General features: G+C 39.2%; 1 protein-coding gene across 1 annotated transcript in view; it reads left to right on the top strand.

The window, feature by feature from the left end:
• The window catches only part of MACROD2 (mono-ADP ribosylhydrolase 2), a 1,406,961-nt gene that overhangs the window by 1,236,765 nt on the left and 146,052 nt on the right, over positions 1–24,144 (top strand). The window contains exons 6-7 of the mRNA XM_035005819.1: positions 3,973–4,054; positions 22,058–22,102. Of these exons, the coding sequence (XP_034861710.1) occupies positions 3,973–4,054; positions 22,058–22,102 (127 nt within the window). The remainder of the gene's footprint in view (positions 1–3,972; positions 4,055–22,057; positions 22,103–24,144) is intronic.

Genomic DNA, 24,144 nt, shown 5'->3' with positions numbered 1-24,144 from the left:
GTGTGGTGTAAGGAAATGGTCCAGTTTCATTCTTCTGCATGTGGCTATCCAATTTTCCCAATACCATTTGTTGAAGAGACTGTCTTTGTTCCATTGGACATTCTTTCCTGCTTTGTCGAAGATTAGTTGACCATAGAGTTGAGGGTCCATTTCTGGGCTCTCTATTCTGTTCCATTGATCTATGTGTCTGTTTTTGTGCCAGTACCATACTGTCTTGATGATGGCTTTGTAATAGAGCTTGAAGTTTGGAATTGTGATGCCACCAGCTTTGCTTTTCTTTTTCAACATTCCTCTGGCTATTCGGGGTCTTTTCTGGTTCCGTACAAATTTTAGGATTATTTGTTCCATTTCTTTGAAAAAAGTAGATGGTATTTTGATAGGGATTGCATTGAATGTGTAGATTGCTCTAGGTAATCTAGACATCTTACAATATTTGTTCTTCCAGTCCATAAGCATGGAACATTTTCCATTTCTTTGTGTTTTCCTCAATTTCTTTCATGAGTATTTTATAGTTTTCTGAATACAGATTCTTTGCTTCCTTGGTTAGATTTATTCCTAGGTATCTTATGGTTTTGAGTGCAATTGTAAATGGGATCGACTCGTAAATATAGTCTCTCAAGAGCAACCATTTTACACAATTGTTCTTTTGCCGAACATAAAAGAAAAATTGAAAATATGCTCCTGAGCCTCAATAGTGAGGCATTCTTATTTATTGTCATGTAATTTATCTGGGGCTAGGATGGATCACCAGGCTCTTTTCCCTTTGCATAAACCAAATTTCCAATCTCTCAGCCATGTACCCATTAGACTTTCTGTGTTCTTCTTGTCACCCCATTGTGGCTTCTACTTGATCTTGATCCTTTCAGTCTGAAGCTTTCAAGAGAGATCACGTACTACATAACTGGAAAAGCAAGAATCGAAACAATTGGCAACAGGAAGAAACCAGAATATCAGATTTCTGGCTATGTATTCCATTTTGTTCACAAATCTGCAATCTGGGCAGAGTTCAGTAGGAACAGCTGATCTCTGTTCCATGTGGTATCACCTGGGGTAGCTCAAAAACCAGGAGGTGAAATCATCAAAAGGCTACCCAGTTTCAGCTAGGCTATTGGCTAGAACTTGAACAAATGGGTTCTCCATGTTCCTTGTGGCATGAAGGTTGGATACAAGAGCGACCTTCCCAAAAGGACCAGGCAGAAACTGTATCACGTTTAATGTCATGGACTTTAAAGTCACATAGTATTTCTGTCAGAGTTACAGGCAAGCCTAGATTTAAGAGGAGGAAATATAGGTCCCACTTCTCAGTGAGAGGAGTATCAGCATTACATTTTAAGAGAGTCTAAGGGGTGGGGTATCTCATTGCACTTGGAAAATATAATCTACCACAAGCAGTGATCAATATCTATTATGAGTTTATAAACACAGAACTTGTCAACTAATGGAGTTCTTTTCCAACAATAAGCCCAGAGAATAAGTTTATGCACATGTATATAAATACATTCACATATGCATACATAAATGTACTTGGCAAATGAGGGTTAATTCTTAGATTCAATTTGCTTCCAAGATATTTTCAGTGTTATGCCTCAGGGTCAGGGCAGGGAAAATGGGCCACTCAATTAGTTTAAAATAAAAGCACTTTTCCCCCATCATCCATCTACTCTCTGAAAAAATAAATCAGGCTGCTAAATTCTGGACTCATACCATTTCCATGGTAACAAAGCCTAAAATGCTAAAAGGTGGATTATAATTCTTTGCAATATTTAAGAAATCTGTCTTTAGTTTCTGTGGTGGTTAGAAGGTCACTTAACAGCAATGAGTAGCATTACTATCACTAACCCTCCCCCATACAAACACACATGCAGGCAACAGGAGTGTTTTTTAAAATCCCATAATTTTTACTGAGTGACCATAAAGATAGGGGGAAATGAGTAAAAATGAGACTGTCCAGTTTGGTCTCCTTAGATCTGCTTTGAATCAAATTTTCTTGTTTTGATTTTGATCTCAGGTGGCTTTAGAAATAATCTGACCATTCGAAACCTGGAGGAAAAGTCAACCCATAGGTACAGAAGTAAGAATAATTATGGTGTTTGGGAATTACAAGTAGTTTAATATAGCCAGAGAGTAGAATATGTCTAACACAGAGTCTTATTTTTGGTGTTAGGACTTTTAATTATAAAGTTTTTCAAATACACAGAAAAGTATAGAAAATAATATGATCTCCAGGTACCTACCCCCATAGTTAATACATTTTACCCATTTGCCATAGTTTTCTCAAATTTCTTTTCTGAAGTTCATGTGTGATTTTTCTAGGTATGTTTCTATGTATTGGTGCTTATGAATGAATCCCTACACTTTTATATCTTTGTGCTTTAAAGATTTGTATAAATGGCATCATAGAGAAGATGTTTTTTGTAACTCGTTTCTATTGCTCAACATTATGATTCTTATCTTTAGCTACAGGGCATGAACACACCATAAGGAGAGCAGAGACGAGCATTCAGTATTACACAGATAGCTAACCATTTATTCAACTAAATTTATATTTCACCCGAAGAGTGAGTTGATGGTGACAGTTTTTGCATTTGGAGAAAATGTTAATGATATGCAGACAGGACTGGACACCAGAAACTCAAGTGAATACAGGGAAAAGAAAATAAGGTTTATTTGCAACCCAATCCTTCCATTTCTGGAGGCCAGATGCTTTCTCTTACAATCCATCCTTTGCAGGGAGGGCTACTGGGGCTGAGTGGTATTTGGTGATGATAGCACAGAAGTCCAGCAACTGCCCAGGAGGCAGCCTATCTGGACTTATACGGGGATCAGGGAGCCATGTCTCTGAGCTTCCAACAGGGAGCCCTGACCATTCCTTGTGTCCCAGCCCTCCCTGCCCGCCCATCCCTGTAGATTTTCTCTCCTGCTGGGCACTTTGAATTTGCCTAGTGTGAATCTGTTTTCCACAGGTTGGGAGAGCTGCGGGGCTAGGTGGATGACATACATTTGGGTTCATTCATGTCCTGCCACGTGCACGCCCCACTTCTATTCCCTATTGCCATGAGAAATGCCTTGCTTGGTGTTCTATTCAATTACCAGTTGCTGTTTGATAGATTGAGTAATTTTTAACTTTTTGTAGATTGTTAAAATAAAAGGACTAAAGGGATGTTTATTTTCAAGACACGAAATGGAGTCACTGATTTAATATCAGATATACGTGAACTATTAGGTGTACTCCATCTCTCTTCTCTGTTTACCATATTACTCTCCAAAGGTCTCAAAGAAACACCTTACGTAGAGAAGCTCTCCCAAAACAGGAAAAAGGGATGACAGACCTGTTTTACTTTTGAGGTGGCACTTACTTATTCAATAATATCTACCAGATTAAAGTTCTGTTGACCTCATGTCGCTGTCAACTAATTATATTGTACTTCTGTTGCATTTCTGAGTATGTTAAGCTAAAAGCTAGTGACTTTCCTGCAAATTAAATTGCAAGAAGCTTTTTAGACCATGTTCAAATACTAACAGTTTTGATAAATATATTTGTCTAAGATGGGTAGGACAAAGCTCTTTGTTTACTGACATACTTTATTGTCAGTCTGCTATACACCTCTTGTATGGTTGTTTTATAGGGCATAAAGTTTAGATATCCTGTGGGAATCTCCGATCTTATTTATAGCTTGCTGCAAAGTGGCTTATTGTCATTTATTATTTCTTATTTGATTTATATAACATCTTTCCACCAAAGAGCCCATGGGCTTATTTACATAAAGAGTGCACACACACACACACACACACCAACTCACATGCACACTTGAACTTCACTCAACACTGTCATATAGTTAGCAGTAGAGTACCAAAAATCTACAGGAGGGTTTTCCATCTGTTTTTTGCTCCAAAACCATGTTCTGGAATATTTCTGATATTCCAAGGTCACCATATTTCCTTTCACTTTGAGTATTTATTGTTTGCCTCTAGGTGGATCGGATCATCTTCTGTGTCTTCTTAGAAGTTGACTTCAAAATCTACAAAAAGAAAATGAGCGAGTTTTTCCCTGCAGGTGAGTAAAGTGATTTGCTTTCTTTGGAATTGAGGATGGGAGTGGAGGCATCGGCTATACTCTATTTTGTTTCCTAGCTTAAGGAAATGTTGCAAATATGATCTCCATACACCAGTAACCCATGGCAACTTGTGTCATAATTTTCAAGAATTCAGGGAGGTGACAGGAAATCTAAGCCCTTGACCTCTCTGTCCCAGGAGGTCATAGTGTTGTCTTGGGGAAGTCAATTCATCTCTTGAGTCTCACTCAGTTTCTCAACATCACAAGTGAGGGGCTGGACCCAATGACCTCTAAAGACTGTTCCTCTGGCCCTAAATCACAGGATCTGTGATTTGTTCCCCACACATCCAAGTTGTCTAAGCCTGTGCCTGCATCCACTGTGTTAAACACCTTGGTTAGAAATTGCGAGGAGCCCGTTTATATTCGTAGCCAGAATTCAAACAGTTCCTGCGCTCTCTCCCTATTCCCCTCAATTTTCTTGGCCCAAATTGCAATGAAGATAGCAGCCCTTCTTAGGGCAATCTGTGAAAGGTGCTCATTCATCGCAGTTCACATTTGAGAATGTAGGCAAAATATCAGAGTTATTAAAGAGCCTTGTTTAGGGACACCTGGGTAGCTCAGTTAGTTAAGCATCTGCTTTCAGCTCAGGTCATGATCCCAGGGTCCTGGGATCGAGTCCTGCATCGGGCTCCCTGCTCAGCAAGGAGTCTCCTTCTCCTTCTGTCTGCTGCTCCCCCTGCCTGTGCTCTCCCTCTCTCTCTCTCTGGCAAATAAATAAATAAAATCTTAAAAAAAAAAAAAAAAAAAGGAGCCTTGTTTACATTGATTGAATGTGTCATTAGATTTGGTTGGCCTGGTTAATTTGAATATTGCCCCCCATTGTTCCTCTTCTAGGCTTGTTTAATACCTAGTTATTTTGATGGTGCCATTCAAGTCACAGTGCTCAAGGTGCTTTCCTCAGCCCTGGTAAGAATGGCTTCCAGGAAATTTCAAGCTACTGTGAGCATTGTTGATGCCTGCCTCAGAGGGAGTTTTCCTTTGAGGTTTCCCTATCCATGTGAAGAGGATTTCCATGTACCTGGTGACTCTGGCAGGTGGGAGGGAGGGCATGGTGCACATTCACCCTCTTGGCAGCCTGTCAGAGCCATCTAGTAAATGTAAATCCAGGACACCCTGCCTGAAGATCAGAGTAGAACACAGGTAGCTGTCAAGAACAGCCACAGAAAATGGCTGGAGATGTTCAACTTTGTGCTAACGTTCAAGGTGAACTAAGTACCTCTGAATCATTTGAAGTCCTGCTCTCTAGTTTTATCATTGACAGGTGAATCTGCTAAGTGTATTTAATTGGAGCTTTCAACTACAGTATTTCCCTAACTAGGACATACTGTAAATTCAGAAAGACTCCCCATGTGATGAGGAGAGGATTGTCATTGTGGCCTTTTTTTTCCTCCTTTGCCTTCTCCCTTCTCCTTTTTTTACCATTTTAGAATTTTTTAAACAACTCATTAATTTACAGCATGTAAAGCACTTAGCAACTATTGAATAAGTAGTTGTTAGTATGAGCTAAATTTAATAAATTCTTCTCCCCATAATCCAATGGCTTTTTTTTTCTGTTTCAGTCTCCTCATTTCATCCTTTCTCTTTATTTCCTACATAACCACAGTAAGCTGACTGTGCCTGCATTTCTGTATTTTTAAAAGTATTCTCTTTTTTTGAACTTTTAAGTATTCTTAAGAGAAAATGTTCATTCATGAAAAAAATGTGACTTGCCATGGTGTGTGATGCAAATATTCTCATGTCTTGTCAATATCACAGCATATTTCATAAGCTTTCATCATTTTGGACTTCTTGAGTGTTTAGAAATTATGGTGTATCTTCCATTTTCATGTCTTCTAAAATAAAAACTTGTTTTTGCTCTAGCATATGATATAAAATAATTGCATAAGTATGATCAATTGATATTAAAACAAATCTATCCATCAGCAGATATTTCTAGTGGTGCAAAGCCAAAAATCATACTATACATTTATTGTAAATGGAACAGTTTTAGTGGTCTAGAATATATTAATAATTATGAAAATAAATTATTATTTGAAAAATTGCTACTCTAAGTAAATCCAACATGCATCTTAGTATGAGCAAATGAAATAATAATAAAATCATCCTGAGTTTCATATCAATACTTTGAATCATAGCATGCTCATAAAATTATTTCCAGTGCATATTTATAATAGTAAGCACATTTTTAAACTAAATGTCAAAATCCCCCCAAATTGTTGAGTATTTCCATAATGCTGAAGCATCAGCCATTTGTAAATTCTGAATATGCACTGTGAAATAAAGGTGACTTCTAATGGAATGTGTGACTACTAATATAGATGATATCCATTATCTGCCCATAATTTGAATTTATGGTTAATTCATAACCATACCATCTTTGATTGGACTTGCCATATATCCACCCTAAACTGACTTACTCAGATTATCTCTAACTAGTCTTCTTAACCCTTTCCAATGCAATAATAATAGTTCAGGGAAAAAAAAGTCATTTTATATTAAACTAAATCTCTGTTTTGGGGTATATTAATCCCGTGTCTTTACATTTCATAATCGGGAATCTGAGACAAAATACATAAAAAAACAATACAAGTGAGGTTAGATCACATTCAAGATATAACACATGCAAAACTGCTACTAATGCTAGGAATAATAGCTAACATTTATGGATAGCTTTCTCTCAGCCAAATGCATGGGCTCAGTCAGGTCATCTTTAGGCTAATTCTAAGAAAGTAGGCACTATATTAACCCTACTTTTTGATATGGAAAATGATGCATACCTGAGAAAATGAGGCATATGGCTAGGAAGCAACAAACTCTATTTCAAAACTGAGAACAGCATCTGTCTTTGCACAAGTGATAATAGTTCGCTTCCTCGGAGCGTCTCCAGACAAGACTGAGTTCGATTTCAGGGATGCATTTGGAGCACTGAGAAAGTCTCATTCCTAATGTCATCTGCTGCCCATCATTGTTCAGAGTCGCCACGCTTCTCTTTCTTCTAATACCTATAAATGTCCTCCTGGAAACTTTCTACTATGAGTCAAATTGGTACTTTATCATGGGTCTCAAAATCAAATCCCAACCCCGTTATCTAGGCAGTGCGGTGCTTTGACCTGAAGGTAAGCAGGAGAGTGGTCACTGGAAAGCCAAAAGGCCTTACTTATGACCACAAGGGAAGATGGAGGAGTGCTTGTAATAGTTTGCTAGAGCTGCCGGGACAAAGTACCACACACTGGGGAGCTCAAAAAAACTGAAATTTATTTTTCCATGATTCTGGAGGCTCGAAGTACAGCATGTAGGGGTCAGCAGGATTCGGTTCTTCTGAGGTCTCTCTTCTTGGCTTATAGATGGCCATCTTCTCTCTGTGTCTTCATGAGGTCCTCCCTCTGTGTATGTCTGCGTCCCAATCTCCCTCTCCTTGTAAGGACATGAAAATTGGGATTTTCATGGGATTAGGGCCCACCCTAATAACCTCATTTTAATTTGATCACTTATTTAAAGACCCTATCTCCTAATACAGTCACATTCTGAGGTATTGGAGGTTAGGACTTCAACAAAATATTTTGGGGGACACAACTCCACCCCTAACAAAGCCCATCATGGAAATGCAGGAGGAACCATAAAGGAAAGAAAGCAGCAACGATTTTTTTTTCCCCAACAGTTTTATATCTTGCTGTGGGTGAAGCACATTTGACTTTTTCCTTCCAGATGTATTGTTTGAAAGCCTAGTGTGGCAGCTTTATGGAATTACCATATGCTTTGGTTGCAAAAAATTTGGTTGCAAATTTGGTTACAGTACACGATGAGATGGCCTATGGCAAATCATATTTGTACGATGCAACTCAGAGATCTCTTTGTTCTTTACATAAAAGGTTTGTATTTTTCAGTTTGTAGGATTTATTGTGTGTATTTTTCATAGATTTGGAAGTCAATTTTTTTATTAGAGACTAAGTTCAATAGAGAATTTAGGGATATTAATTTTCCTCATAATAAGAATGTCAAATTTACAGTTTTGGAACTATATCAAAGAATCCTGATGTTGGAAATAAAAAATACTGTCGTCAGGCCCCTCCCCCACAGTAGGGAAAGCCTACATTTGTTTATTGCAATGGTTCTCAACTATATTTTTCAAGAAGGAGTAGTTCTCCAAAATAATTTTTTAAGTTATATCCTCTGACAAATGGGCATGATATTTTTAAAAATTTTATCTGGGTTTACTCTTTTAAACCTAACAACACAAAGATTCACCTGACCTCTTCTTCTTCTCCTCTTCTCATTGATTTTGTAAGCTTTTCTCATCCAACATCATTCTTTATCTTTCTGTCCATCAATCAACAAATAATTTATTATATGCCTACTATATACCCAAGGTTTTGGTCACTGCTGCATTTAAGATATAGTTCTTATAATATGCCCGAGAGAAGTATTATGCAGAACAGTTGGAAGACAATATTAGCAAATAAGTATAGCCTTGATATGGTCAAAGTACCCAGGAATTCAGAGACAAATATGTCTGAGGACCAGAGTGGTTGTGGCAAGTTCGTGAAGAATGTGTACTTCAAGGTTAAGCAGGTGCAGAGAAGTGATGCCAAGGATTCTGTAAGTGACATAGAGGAGAAAGGGCAGTTCAGATGGAAGGATTTGTGGAATAAGTAGGATGCTTATCTCCAATTTGTGAATCCCTGACTGAGAAATGTTGACCCTCATCAGCATGTAATTGTATGACTTTATGCATGTTGCATAACCTTTTTATGCTTCACTTTCATCATGTGTAAACACAGTAATGGGCCAATTCCAAATAGGATAAATAACAATGTAAATGAATATTCAGAGAGGTGTCTAGACCAAGCATCATAAATTTTAAAATATCCATGTTTATTTCTTACTACAATTTTTTTTGTTTTTTGGTGTGTTTTTCTTATTACAATTTTAAAAGGAGATATCTTAATTATTGTGACCATCTTAATTAAAAAGTATAAACTTGTTACAAAAGTAGTACAGATTTATAGTAAAAATAGATCATCAAAACAAGATACAAACCATTGAAAATTAATTATCTTTTGTGGTTAATCCTTTGGGTCCTTTAAAATGAAAAATGCAGACAATCAGAAATGCAGTCTTATCACTTGCTGTGTGTCACCACAAATCTTGAACTTTTTTTCATGTCATTATATATTCTTCCATAACATAATTTTAATGGACCTAGTGTTTACCCAAAAGCAGACTTTTGAACTATAGAATTATTATTGCAAATTATTCTCTATGTATTTATAAATAACACTTATAGAAAAGCATCTTTATAGATAAATATTGGCATACAAACACAGTTTTTTAAGAATACTTTTCTAGAAGTAGAATTACTTTTTCAAAATGTATACACAGCCAAAATACTCCTTATAATAATTGTCAAATTGACCATTATGTGTCAGTGTCATATACTGAACAACTGAACGGTCATCATTCCCAGAGTCAAAAATGTGAAGGCCCATACCTCACACTAAGCACCCTGAGTGATCAGGGTGCCAACCCAGTGGGGTTCTGGTGAAGGTTCACTTCTGAGCTGCAGGTGGCCATTTTCTTATTGTACCCTCACATGGTGGTGGAAAGAGAGAGCTCTCCCGGGTCCCTTACATAAGGGCACTAATCCCACTCATGAGGGCTCAACTTTATGACCTAATTACTTCCCTAATATCATCACATTGGGGGTTAGGATTTCAACATATGAATTTTAAGGGGACACAAACCTTCAGCCCATTGCACTGAGTTCACATTCCCGTGAGCAATATATGAGAGTTTACTTTTCCTCCTGCTCTTCCCAATCAGGCACATTCTTGTCTTTTGATGTTATCACTTTTATACATGAAATAAGGTAATTAATGGGTAGCAATGTGTATTTCTTTTATTTCTAGTATGGCTTATTCTTTCTTTCAGTTTTTTATTATATCTCCACATTTCTTATGAGAAATTGCTAGTCATATCCTTTGCACATTTTTTACTATTTCATCTTTTTTAGTGATCTGTAATAACTTTTTATATAGTAAGTTTCTTAGTTCTTTTCAAATATATGTTGCAAGGAGTTTCCCATTTTGTCATTTGTGTTTGTGGTATTATTCCTTTATAATCAAGTCAACGAGGAACGGTAGAAAGACAAAAGAAAAATGAAAGATAAATGTAAAAATAGAAAGAATGGAAGGAAGGAAAGAAGGGAGGGAGGGAAGGTAACTGGAAGGAGGAAATGAATAAAGGTAAAAAAGAAAGAAGAAACACTTTTAATTAGAGAATGAAGTTGAAAACTAAAAAACTCAAAAATTACCTTTATTTTAAGCCTATGTACTTGATCCCATAAGATATTATCCTGTTTCTAAATAGGATTATTCTTAGTTCTCCTCAGACACGTTTTAGGCAAAGCAATGTGCTTCCTGATTTGCAAAGTATGGTAGGGGAAAAAATGCCCTTCCCTCAAGGATGCCTTAAGCCTCAGAACCTGTGAATATGCTAGGTCACATTACAAAGGGGAAATAAGATTGCAGATGAGATTTAGGTTGCTAATTAGCTGACTGAAAGATGGGGACATTATCCTATGTTACTTGAGTGGGCTCAATATAATCACAAGCGTCCTTAAAAGTTAGAAGAAGGAGAGGGGCACCTGGGTGGCTCAGTCGTTAAGCATCTGCCTTCGGCTCAGGTCGTGATCCCAGGGTCCTGGGATCGAGCCCCACATCGGGCTCCCTGCTCAGCAGGAAGCCTGCTTCTCCCTCTCCTGCTCCCCCTGCTTGTGTTCCCTCTCTTGCTGTGTCTCTCTCTGTCAAATAAATAAATAAAATCTTTAAAAAAAAAAAAGTTAGAAGAAGGAGGTAGAAGAGAGTCAGTGGGAGATATGACTACGGAACAATGTTCAGAGAGATGTGGTCACCGACTTTGAAGATGGAAAAGAGGGGCCATGAGCTGAAGAATATGGCCTCCAGTAGCCAGAAAGACAAGGAAACAGATTCTCCCCAAGAGCCTTCAGGAGGAGCGTAGCCCTGCAGACATCTTGATGCTAGCCCACTGAGATGCAGGTCAGACCTCAAACCACACAACTAAGATGACAAATTTGTGTTATTTTAAGTCATTACATGTGTGGAAGTTCATTATAGCAGCACTAGCAAACTAATTCACCAGTTGTCTTTGCATAAGTCAAAGAAACACACACAAAAACCTGCTTACCCAGTCTGAATTGTACATTTTTTTTTCACAAATGGCACATTCATTGTAGAGAAAAAAACTACAAAGTGAAAGAATTCAGAAATTTCTTTAATCATGGATATTTATGGTGACTTGGCACATTGGTGCACATTTGTACACCTTTAATGTGTGGATCCCATTGATGTTTAGAATTATACAAGACATGTTCTCTGTAATGTGACATAAATGAGTTGACTGCCTTCTTAGGAATTGGGTGCTAACCATTTCCACTTGATGGGCCTCAAAAGCTACAAACACATTTTGCCTTCAATGAAAATCCAGTGAAGTGTTGCTGTAACCAAGCAACCCGAACACAGGAACAAGCAGCAGGCATAGACTGAAAGCAATCTGTCCCTTCAAAAGGCAGAACTGTGCAGTGTGTATAGCAAATGCTTATAAACAGCAGAACACATAAAGACCTAGGGACACGAACCTTGACTAAGCAGAGTTTGATCTCATTAGGAGGTTCTGATAAAACAAAGGCAAGACAAAATGCAGCTTGGAGAAGGGAGATGCTGTAGGCATCTTTACAGAGATCCCCGCATGGTGCTTCCGAAAGACTTTCAAACATCCCGGGCAGACTGGTTTCTGTTCCATGGGTGAAAACATTGAGGCAAATGGCGGGGGCGGGGAGAAAAAAAACCCTTTTGACGTACAAGTGTATGAATGAAATAATTCCTAATAAGACCCAGGGGTAAGAATAAAGATAAAAATAAGCAATGGAGTAAATGAAATCCTCCAAGTTTTATTCTTCTTCATCTATGGCCCTAACTTGGACCCTCAGCTACAGGCTTTTGAAGTTTTCACCTTCAACTGCTATTCACTCCATAATCCAGAGCAATTAGTGATTTCCAATACCCTGTTACAGCTGTCACTGTTGGGGTTATAGAGAACTCTTTGATGGGTCCAGCATGGTTACTGAAACCAGTGTGTATTTGATCACATGACTCCCATGACCCTTTGCAGCCCTTGTCTTACTTGACTGGGCAGCCTTTATCCTGTTGACCGTTCTGTCTTCTCCTTCTCTTCCTGCCAGACCTCTCTGGCATACTCGCCTGTACACAGGCCATCTCCAGCTGACATCTCTAGGCATCTCCAACTCAACACATCTAAGACTAAATTCAAACCCCTTCACCCCACCCCATCTGTCTCCTCTGAAATCCAATATCTCAGTAATTGGTGCCATTATGTGCCCTGTTTGCCAAGCCAGAAACAGCAGAACCATGTGGATTTTTTTTAAGTAGTGCCTTTTATTTATTGATTTATTTATAAATTAATGAGATTTGAGTGCTCCTCTTGACCAAGGACCAGTTGGGGCGGGATGGAGGGGGACAACCTTTGGCTTATTATTTTTTTTTTTTAATTTCTCCTAGTCTTACCAATTGCCTTGCAGAAAGTGGGTTTAGCAATTTGTTAGATTCCATAGGTCCAGGTTTTCAACTTAATGGAAGAGCTTTGCACTGCAAGGATGTCCCCTTTATCAGTCATTCTTTGTATGGCATTTCTGCTTTGTCAAGTTTCACAGGAAGCCATGAGCATACAAACATCTTCCGTACTTCATGGAAATCCTGAAAAGCTTAGAGCACTTTATTTTGGTTAATAATATTTCCTCTCTCTGCAAATGCAAATTGCTCCTAGAAGCCCTTAGTAATGAAATATTTAAAAGATAAAGGATACAGAAGAAGCCTGTGTGAAGGAATTAAGCCTTAAGAGAGAGGACTCAAGAGCACATGAAATAGAAGCCACAACAAGATTGTCATAACTGTTCTGCTTGACAGACCCACCCATTTGACAAAGGAATTTCAGATACCCATCCTTTTTTACCCTGGGGAGTAGAGAAGCTGCCTTAATAACCCTAAGGGTAACTTTCTCCTTCATAACACACTTCTTTTTCCATGCAATCCACAGGCCTCTTCGAAGCAAGTTTCCATCCATGGACATGTCTCTTAGCCAATCTTAGGGTCCTAACCATGGGCCATGGTAACTGTGCCATCCAGCCGCGTGATAGATGGGTGATTTCCAGCACAGAAGGAAACATATATCTTACAAAGACAATGACTGTTCCTCAGTCCCAGTAACCATCTGGTGTGGGCACTCCTCACCAGCAATAACATTGGCCAGATATCACCAAGTAGCTCAGCTTGGATATCGAAAAAGTGGGACATTTTTCCTCCAGCACACAATATCGGTACTTGAGAACAATGGTTCTCCAACTGCAGCTTGCATGAGCATTACCTGGAGGGCTTGTTAAAAAAGTGTTAGGTCCCTCCACTGAGCTGCTGCTTTGATAGAACTTTAGTAGAACCTGAGAATTTGCATTTCTAACAAGTCCCCAGCTGATGATGATGATGCTGGTCCAGAGACCACACTTAACAGTTCTGTGGGGTTTTGTAATCTGTTTGTTTTTATACCATTTACTTTCCAAAAGACTGCATTCATTATGGAAACTCTGGATAAAGGAGTAAGACCAGTCTCGAATCATTGCAAAATCGTGGCATACTCTGTTTTTCAGCAAACTCTGTCTTCCATTAAAGAAGGTGAAGTAGATATTACAGACTTCAAAGTAGGTTAGACACATCCTTAAAGGGGTTTCTGGTATGTACAAAACTATTATTGAAAACTGGTTTTTCAAGGGAAATCAGTTGGTTTTCACACTCATTTGTGGTCAAAATAAGAACTTCGGTCATATTTGTACTTCTTGTGCAGAACTCAACAGAGTAATCTGACAGAGAGGGGTGCAGTGAATAAAACCAGCATCCATTATGAAATTAACATCAAAGAGGCCCCATGAGATGAAATGGAGCCTCGGCCGCTGCATCATTTCTGACAAGGAAGGGAGGGAGTTTTTCTGGAATCAGCATTTCTGAACATACAGAACAATACCACCTGATGGACTGACCTCTATTTTGAAATGATATTTGTATCACTTTGACTAAGAACCTTTTATTTGATTTTCGTCCTCTAACAAAGAAGCATGATGCTTGAAGAACTGTTAAAAGGGCAGTGGCTCTGTGCCCATGCTCCATCAGTCCCCTAACTGCTTCCAAATTTTGAATGGCATGGCTCCTATCTCCATAGGCTTATCCTCTTCTTTCATATATTGCTTTTTTGTTCCCCGGTTTTGTTAGACAAAAATTCTTGCTAGAAATATGCTGTGTAAATATGGCTCAAATGAGTACATTTTATAGAATAACGTTGAACTAAACTGGATTTCATTAATAAGTAACAGCACATTAGGTGCTTTGTAGACCAAAATTACTCTGTGCTGGATTTTAATATAAATAATACCAAAATATTAAGGCATGCATTTTATAGTTTATTAATAAATTTCTCTTATGAAAAATGTTCTCTCTCAAAAGCTGGTGTGTCATTTTCTGCTTAAAGTTGTTGAGTAACCCTGTAATTTTCAGCATAGAATTTAAATTCTTCAATCTGAGGTATTAGGATTCCCCAGAGAAACAGAACCAATAGTGGATACAGATTTAGATATAGATATAAATATAGATGTAGATAAAATTTATTATAAGGAATTGGCTCATGCAACTATGGAGGCTGCCAGATCCCAAGACCTGCAGTCAGCAAGCTAGAGACCCAGGAGAGCAGATGGCAGAGTTCCAGGGCGAGTCTGAAAACCTAAGAGCCAGGAAAACCAATGACGTCATTTCCATTCAAATGCCTGCAAGCTTGAGACCCAGGCAGAGCCAGGGTTTCTGTTTGAGTCCAAAGACAGGAAAACCGCAATCCCCCAACACAAATGCATCCGGGTAATGGTTCCGTCTTCCTTGTGGGAGGGTCAACCTTAAACTTATTGGATGAGGCCCACCCACATTACCAGCGCTATCTGCTTTACTCAGTCTACCAATTCAGATGTTAATTTCATTCTGAAATTTCTTTCAGACACACCCAAAGTCATGTGTGACACATGTCTGGGCATTCCATGGCCCAGTTACATTGACACATGCAACTGACCATCATACCCAGCAAGGAAGGTTATCCGGCTAGAACAGGCCAGTTTACCCACAGTTCCCCCGTAATCCTCCCTTCAGCCACTCGGAAGCTAGTTTTATTTCCTTAAAAGCATCTTGGCTGTTCATATCCATGTGTTTTCACAGATGTTTTTCCCTTTGTTTTAGTGTCATTATCCTTTTCTTAGTTTGAATCCCCCGACCCGGAAACAAGAATTCATGTGGAAGTCATTTGTTTGGGAGATGATCCCAGGAATCACCAGCAGGAGAGTGGGAAAGAAGGGCTGGAAAGGGAAGGAAGGCAGTAGGGCTAAATTAAAATTTTTTCTAATTTTATTTTATTATGTTATGTTAGTCACCATACATTACATCATTAGTTTTTGATGTAGTGTTCCATGGTTCATTGTTTGCACATAACACCCAGCGCTCCATGCAATACGCACGCCCTCCTTAATACCCATCACCAGGCTAACCCCTCCACCCACCCCCAAAACCCTCAGTTTGTTTCTCAGAGTCCATAGTCTCTCATGGTTCGTCTCCCCCTCTGAAATCCCCCCTTCATTTTTCCCTTCCTTCTCCTAATGTCCTCCATGTTATTCCTTATGTTCCACAAATAAGTGAAACCATATGATAATTGACATTCTCTGCTTGACTTATTTCACTTAACATAATCTCCTCCAGTCCCATCCATGTTGATGGAAAAGTTGGGTATTCATCCTTTCTGATGGCTGAGTAACATTCCATTGCATATATGGACCACATCTTCTTTATCCATTCATCTGTTGAAGGGCATCTCGGCTCTTTCCACAGTTTGGCTACTGTGGACATTGCTGCTATGAACATTGGGGTGCATATGGCCCTTCTTTTCACCACATCTGTGTCTTTGGGGTAAATACCCAGGAGTGCAATTGCTGGGTCATAGGGTAGCTCTATTTTTAATTTTTTGAGGAACCTCCACACTGTTTTCCAAAGTAGCTGTACCAACTTGCATTCCCACCAACAGTGTAAGAGGGTTCCCCTTTCTCCACAACCTCTCCAACATTTGTTGTTTCTTGCCTTGTCAATTTTTGCCATTCTAACTGGTATAAGGTGGTATCTCAATGTGGTTTTGATTTTAATTTCCCTGATGGCTAATGATGATGAATATTTGAATATTTTTTTCATGTGTCTGTTAGCCATTTGTATGTGTTCTTTGGAGAAATGTCCATGTCTTCTGCCCATTTATTGACTTGATTATTTGTTTTTTGGGTGTTGAGTTTGAGAAGCTCTTTTTTTTTTTTTTTTTTAGATTTTTTATTTATTTATTTGACGGTGAGAGACAGTGAGAGAGGGAACACAAGCAGGGGGAGTGGGAGAGGGAGAAGCAGGCTTCCCACTGAGCAGGGAGCCCGATGCGGGGCTCGATTCCAGGACCCTGGGATCATGACCTGAGCCGAAGGCAGACGCTTAATGACTGAGCCACCCAGGTGCCCCGAGAAGCTTTTTTTTATAGATCTTGGCTATCAGCCCTTTGTAGTGTCATTTGCAAATATCTTCTCCCATTCTGTGGGTTGCCTCTTTATTTTGTTGACTGTTTCCTTTGCTGTGCAGAAGCTTTTTATCTTGATGAAGTCCCAAAAGTTCATTTTTGCTTTTGTTTCTCTTGCTTTTGGGGACGTGTCTTGAAAGAAGTTGCTGTGGCTGATGTCGAAGAGGTCACTGCCTATGTTCTTTAGGATTTTGATGGATTCCTGTCTCACGTTGAGGTCTTTCATCCATTTTGAGTTTATCTTTGTGTAAGGTGTAAGAGAATGGTTGAGTTTCATTCTTCTGTATATAGCTGTCCAATTTTCCCAGCACCATTTATTGAAGAGACTGTCTTTTTTCCATTGCATATTTTTCCTGCTTTGTCAAAGATTATTTGACCATAGAGTTGATGAATATGGATTCCAAAATTCTCAACAAAATCCTAGCTAATAGGATCCAACAATACATTAAAAGGATCATCCACCACGACCAAGTGGGATTTATCTCTGGGATGCAAGGGTGGTTCAACATTCACAAATCAATCAATGTGATAGAACACATCAATAAGAGGAGAGAGAAGAACCATATGGTCTTCTCAATTGATGCAGAAAAAGCATTTGATGAAATACAGCATCTTTTCCTGATTAAAATTCTTCAGAGTATAGGGATAGAGGGAATATTCCTCAATTTCATAAAATGCATCTATGAAAAACCTACAGCAAATACCATTCTCAATGGGGAAAAGCTGAGAGCCTTTCCCTTAAGATCAAGAACACGACAAGGATGCCCATTCTCGCCACTATTGTTCAACATAGTATTAGAAGTCCTAGCAACAGCAATCAGACAACAAAAAGAAATAAAAAGTATTCAGATTGGCAAAGAAGAAGACAAACTCTCTCTCTTCACAGATAACATGATACTTTATGTGGAAAACCCAAAAGACTCTACCCCCAAATTACTAGAACTCATCCAGCAATCCAGTAATGTGGCAGGATACAAAATCAATGCACAGAAATCAGTTGCTTTCTTATACACTAACAGTGTACCTGTGGAAAGAGAAATTAGAGAAACGATTCCATTTACAATAGCACCAAAAGCCAAAAGATACCTTAGAATAAACCTAACCAAAAAGGTAAAGGATCTATACTCTGGGAATTTCAGAACACTCATGAAAGAAATTGAAGAAGACACAAAAAGATGGAAAAACGTTCCATGCTCATGGATCGGAAGAAAAAACATTGTTAAAATGTCTGTGCTACCCAGAGCAATCTATACCTTCAATGCCATCCCGATCAAAATTCCAATGACATTTTTCAAAGTGCTGGAACAAACAATCCTAAAATTTGTATGGAATCAGAAAAGACCCTGAATCGCCAAGGAAATGTTGAAAAAGAAAAACAAAGCCGGGGGCATCATGTTGCCTGATTTCAAGCTATATTACAAAACTGTGATCACCAAGACAGCCTGGTACTGGCACAAAAACAGACAGATAGACCAATGGAACAGAATAGAGAACCCAGATATGGACCCTCAACTCTATAGTTAAATTATAAATTAAATTAACCATTGGCTCAATCCCAGGGTTAGGGGGGAGGGGAAGACTCTGGGAGAAGCTTCTGAATTAGCCCACTTGAGAAGCAAGGGAACTAGAGTACTTACATGCAAATCCTGGTAGTCACTTGTGAAAGGCTGCCCTCTTGGGGGTGTTAATTCCCTGATATTTCTCCAGTGGCCTTCAGCAGCCCAGAGAAAGCCCTCAGGCAGAGACCCAGGGGCTGGTGGCTGGAAGTCAACTGGCAAGCACTGAAGTGTCAAGGAACAAGGGGGTGTAGGCAGGGCACCCGCATCTGCCAGAAATGTACTGCAGCCTTTCCTTCCCCCTAGCTAATTCTAACTCACCCTTTAGGATTCAACTGAAATGTCACCTCTTCTGGAAATCCTTCATAGACCTTCTCTCTGATTTAGCTGCTTCTTGTCTGTTTCCCAGTGAAACCTTTGCCTACCTGCATCAGAGAATCTGTTACTTCCTCTTCTGATTGCTGCTTCCACTTCTTTGTGAGCTTTTTGAGGGAATAGAATGTCAACTCTATCTTCAAGGTCTTCCATAGTTCTGACATGTGGTCTTGGTCAATAAATGGTTAAGTAGTAAAAGTAGTAATAATAATGACACCATAACACTAATAGCCAGTATTTATTGAATGCTCATTCCATGTATGCACTTCACATGTATTACGTATTACCAGCTCTAGAAAGTTAGTACTTTTATTATCCCTATTTCTCAGATAAGAAAGCTGAGGTATAGGTTTACATAATTTGCCCAAGATTGCACAGCTATATATGGTTTGGCCTGATCTGAATCCGGATCCTGGGTATACTGTTAACCACTATATGGATAAATGAATGAAAATGAATGAACAAATGGATAATAACATCAAGTCTGATCCTTCAACACCTGGGAACATTCTAGGGATGATGCTATGAGTATAGTCTATATAGTCCCTGGAAGCAGCTATCCCTCCCCTGACATCTTTTGTAATGGCACTGGCTACTCTATTACATGTTCAAATGTATCTGCATGTCTTACTTTCCTTACTAATGATAAATTTCTAGGCAACTGCATAATCTGGTATTTTCTATTTCCCCAGACATAAAGCCACACATACAAAATGTTACCAATGAGTGTTTGCCACATGGACAAATGGATACATAGTTGACAAGCAAAGGGATCTTTGACTCTTCCTTTATCTTTCCCTGGAAACTGTGGAGACTCTTTTCCATCCCACTCTGAGATTCCAGAAAGTCTGTTGTCAAAGAGATGGTTCTAGATATTTTAGATGGCTCTGAAAAATAAAATTTTGTTTAAATATATTAAGTTCAGGGAAGAATCTGTGAAGAGTTTACTTTGTAACATTTTGGTAATCATTTGGTTAGAAAATTATATTTCTGAGAGAAAGACATTCTTTCTCCCAAAATTCTATTCATAGAAAAAAATGAAAGAAAGAAATTATATAGAAAAATCACTACTGTTTCTAACAATTTGAATGGAAGAAAATTTACTTCTTGAAAAATTAACCATGGCCATCAAGAATTACTTTCCTAAAACTTCAAATTAAATGCATTTTCCATTCCCAGTGACTGGTATATCTATAATCTTCATTTATAATTAGCACTTTGAAGAGTGTCACATTGAATAAATTTGGCTCAGAAATTACTAAATTTAAAGCATATATCCAAGAGGAAATTACAAATCGTTACTGAGTCCTCATTGTTTGCAAATCATCACATAGATACATGCTGTCCTGATATGTAAGAGATAGATAGGAAATACAAACACGGGAATTCTCTAATTTGACTAAAAAATCAGATAAAATTAAAAATAAAACCTCAAAAATTTTATTCTGCAGAAATTTCTTTATGGATTTTAGTGTATAAAATTAATTGCATTACGTACCAGGGAATACAAAGGAACATAAGACATAGTCTTTAACTTTGCAGAATTTGTGATCTAGAGATGGGCATCCGCCAGACAGATATGTTAACAAGTAGACTTATGATTTGGTGGTAAAAATAACTAATATATAGCACTTAATATTTCAGTAGCTGTCCTAGTGCTTTATGTAACCTTATCTCATTTAATCCTTGCAACAACTCTATGTAGGAGGCATTATTATCCCACTTTATAGCTGATGAACCTAAAACTCAGAACTGTTTGGTAACTTTTCCAAGGTCACATGCCTAATGAATGGGTGGGTGGAGGAGCTGTATGCAGACCTCAGCCCAAAGGTCCTTAAAGTTGATATTCAGAAGGCGTTAAAAATAAGGTACACTGAAGAGAAGACTATTCACTCAAACTTGGTTGGAGCAGATGTTATGGTACCACAGTTTGGCCTTGAAGGATGAGTGTGAACAGAGATGGAGAAGGCATTACTTCCAGGACTGAGGTGGGTAGAGGAAACTAGCAGAGATCTTAGAAAACAGAATTAAGTGGTGCGTGAGTGAAGGTGGTAGCATGAGTGGAACAGAGGAGGGGAAACCAAGGAAAGTGGTCAGAACCAGATACTGCTGGCCTTGAGTGTAACCCCCAAAGAGTCCAAGACCTTTCTCATTAGGCAGACAGGAGTCACAGAACAGTTGTGAACCAGATCAGAGCTGTATTTGAAGATTGATTTGGCAGCTATGTGTAAAAGGAGTTGGAATCAGGAGTGGGAAAAAGAGAAGAGCAGGGTATGGGGCGCCTGGGTGGCTCAGTCGTTAAGCGTCTGCCTTCGGCTCAGGTCATGATCCCGGGGTCCTGGGATCGAGTCCCACATCGGGCTCTCTGCTCAGCAGGGAGCCTGCTTCTCCCTCTCCCACTCCCCCTGCTTGTGTTCCTCTCTCGCTGTGTTTCTCTCTGTCAAATAAATAAATAAAATCTTTAAAAAAAAAAAAGAAGAGCAGGGTAAGAAACCACAAAATAGGGAAGTCTGAATTTGAGCTGTAGTGATGTGAAAGAGAGGAAAAAACATGGAAAGAAGACAGGATTCGGACTGCCTGGATGTGAGCAACAGTGAAGAAGAGATGACAACACATCAAGAGTTCAAAAAGCAACTGTGTCACCCAGAGCGCAGAGGACGCATGGGTCCTTGCCCAATTACAGGGGGTTTCACTGGGATGAGGGGAGTTGAATGGAAATGATAGGACTGGGGTGGGTTGGGAGGGGAGTTGAATGGAAATGATAGGACTGGGGTGGGTTGGGAGAGGGGCACTTGAACTTCCATGGTTAAAGATTTGGATTTGCAGGTATAGCAAACTAGCACTTTTCACTGTGCAGTGCAGAGATTGGACACAGGGTCAGCAGACACCCAAATGGCGAGCTCCACATTTCTAGATACCTGAGGCGAGGGTGCATCCTTTCCCTGGATGCAGAAAGTGCGGCATTTAAAGTGTGTTTTATTTTTGTCCTTTTGAAATGACCGAAGTGACTGTGCATAACTTTAAAAGCAAGACAAATTATTGCATATATAGTTTTGTTAGACAGATATAACAATTTTTAAAAGGAAATGTAAACCCTAGATGTTAAAATTGTGCTCTAATTCTATTTACATTACGTTACACTAATTTAGCATAATAATACAAGACAATAGAAATGCATGATCTACTACTCTTTTCTACTGAGTGTTTTCTTGCCTTTGAATTTTTATTAGATTGGAGAATTCTGGGGTTTCTAGCTTTCATACGAGTTTTTCTTTGTCTTTTCCCTTTTTTTTAATAGATGATAATAATGAAGAAGAAGGTGTTGACATGAAAGAAGATTCAGGTATTAACTTTATGATTTATTCATAGAGCATAGACAAAGACCATTGTGTTGTTTATGTACGCCTCACATTTTTTCAAAGAAAAACATAATAAGGTTAATAAAATCGGTGAAGGGGATTAAGAGTACACTTATCCTGATGAGCGCTGAGTACTATATGGAATTGTTGAATCACTATATTGTACACCTGAAACGAATATAACACTGCATGTTAACTATACTGGCATGAAAAGACAAAAAAATAAAATGTACACTCAAGGTCATAAAATAAGAAAGTAGTTATGCTAACTCTTACAGCTAATACAATTAGCATATTTAAGAAGTAAACTTTCAGCTTTCTGAAAGCTGAGGTATAAATGGAACCTGTTGTTATAACGAATAGAGCTGTGTAGCAAATCACCCCAAAGCTTAGTGATTAAAGCATCTGCTTATTATGCTCATATATTCTGTGGGTCAGGAATTCAGACAGAGCACAGCAGGGCTGACTTGATCCTGCTGCTCTACAAGGTCTGAGGCCTCATCAGGAAGCCTGATGGCTGGGGGGCTGGAATCCTGTGAAGATTTGTTCACTCAATGTCTGGCCGGCGATTGATATCGGCTCTTGGGCTCTCGGCTGAGACCACAGCTGGGGCAGTTTTCTGAAACATCTATGCATGGCCTCTTTCTATAACCTGGGCTTCCTCTCAGCATGGCAGCCAGGCTCCAGAGAGAGCAAAGTGAGCCAGCAGGAGCTGTAACCTTTTTAAGCTTCAGCCTCGGGAGTCCAACAGAATGACTTCCACAGAACTCTTTTTGGAACAGTCATTAAGAAGCCTGCCCAGGCTCATGGGGAGAGAAAGTAGTCTCAATCTCCTGATGGGGAGCATTGAAGTTTTATAGAGCACATGGGACCTGAAAACTTGCCATGGCCATTTTTGGTACATATATTTGGTGCATCTGATATATTTTTCTCACTATCAGAAATTAAGATGTGTGCCTACTCCTCAAGAAAGACCAGTGTTTGATGAGGGAAATCTAGTGATCACAAACATTGGATCTGGCCTAAGGGGGCCACTCAGTATGTGCTTGTTAATGAATGCATGAATCAATAGGCCTGAATTCAATCCTAGCTCCTCCATTTATGGACTTGGGGTAAAAGTTTTCTCTATAGGCCTCAGGGTACACCTCTGGGGCCAATAACTCTTACCATACAGTCTTGTTTGGGAATTAAATGAGATATCGTACCTGACATGTTTCTTGGGCCTTAGTAAACACTAAATTATCCCTTCTTTCTTTCTCCTCTAGATATTGGAAGGGTACAGAACTTAATTCCGTAGTATAAGAACTCCATGTTCCCCATTTTGGCAACCACACTGTTCTAGGCATCAAATGGGGCCAAGTTTTAAAATTAAAATCGGTATCTCAGAGGTCCTAATTTTGTTTAACCTGCTATTCGATGCCAGAATGCCATCCATTATTCACCGACAACCTCAGTCTGAGCATCTCCATTAACGGGGAACAATTTAAATTCTGAGGTAAACGATCTCTGTTAGTCAAGGTTTGGTTAAAATGGTCCTTTCTCCTGGTTAAGTTAAATCTCTCTTCCTCCCCTGATCTCCCACTGTCTTCGTGGAAAGATACCAACAGGTCTTTTCTTCATAACAGCTCACTGGAGCAATGACCATAACTCGTGTCTAGCTTCTAGCTTCTTCTCTGGTCCAAACATGCCTGAGTCCTGTGGTTCCCTTGGTCTCCCCAGGTCAGTGGATTCAGAGGGCAGGAGAAGTCAAGGGAGGATCTACAAGCCAGGAGCGGGAAACTGCTGTAATAACAGTTGTCAGTTCCCTGTCTGTGTATCCTTGGTACCTGCTTGTTGCTTTCCAATATCAACAGTGGTCTAAGGAAAGTTCCTGTGACCCTCAGCTGAGTGTTGTTTGCTGGTCAGAAAAGCAAACTCAAAGTGCCAGGGAGTTAATTTGTCTGGAGTAGCCCTCAGCCAACAACGGGCAAGAGTTGGTGGACTCGAGCAGGACACCTCGGAGGCAGGTTATGTTTCAGCGCTGTCC

The sequence above is a fragment of the Mirounga leonina genome, unplaced genomic scaffold, assembly GCF_011800145.1.
Source record: "Mirounga leonina isolate KUSES-001 unplaced genomic scaffold, KU_Mleo_1.0 Mir_150, whole genome shotgun sequence".
Lineage (NCBI taxonomy): Eukaryota > Metazoa > Chordata > Mammalia > Carnivora > Phocidae > Mirounga > Mirounga leonina.
The sequence above is the reverse complement of the archived record's forward strand: the minus strand, read 5'-3'. Positions and strand labels throughout refer to the sequence as shown.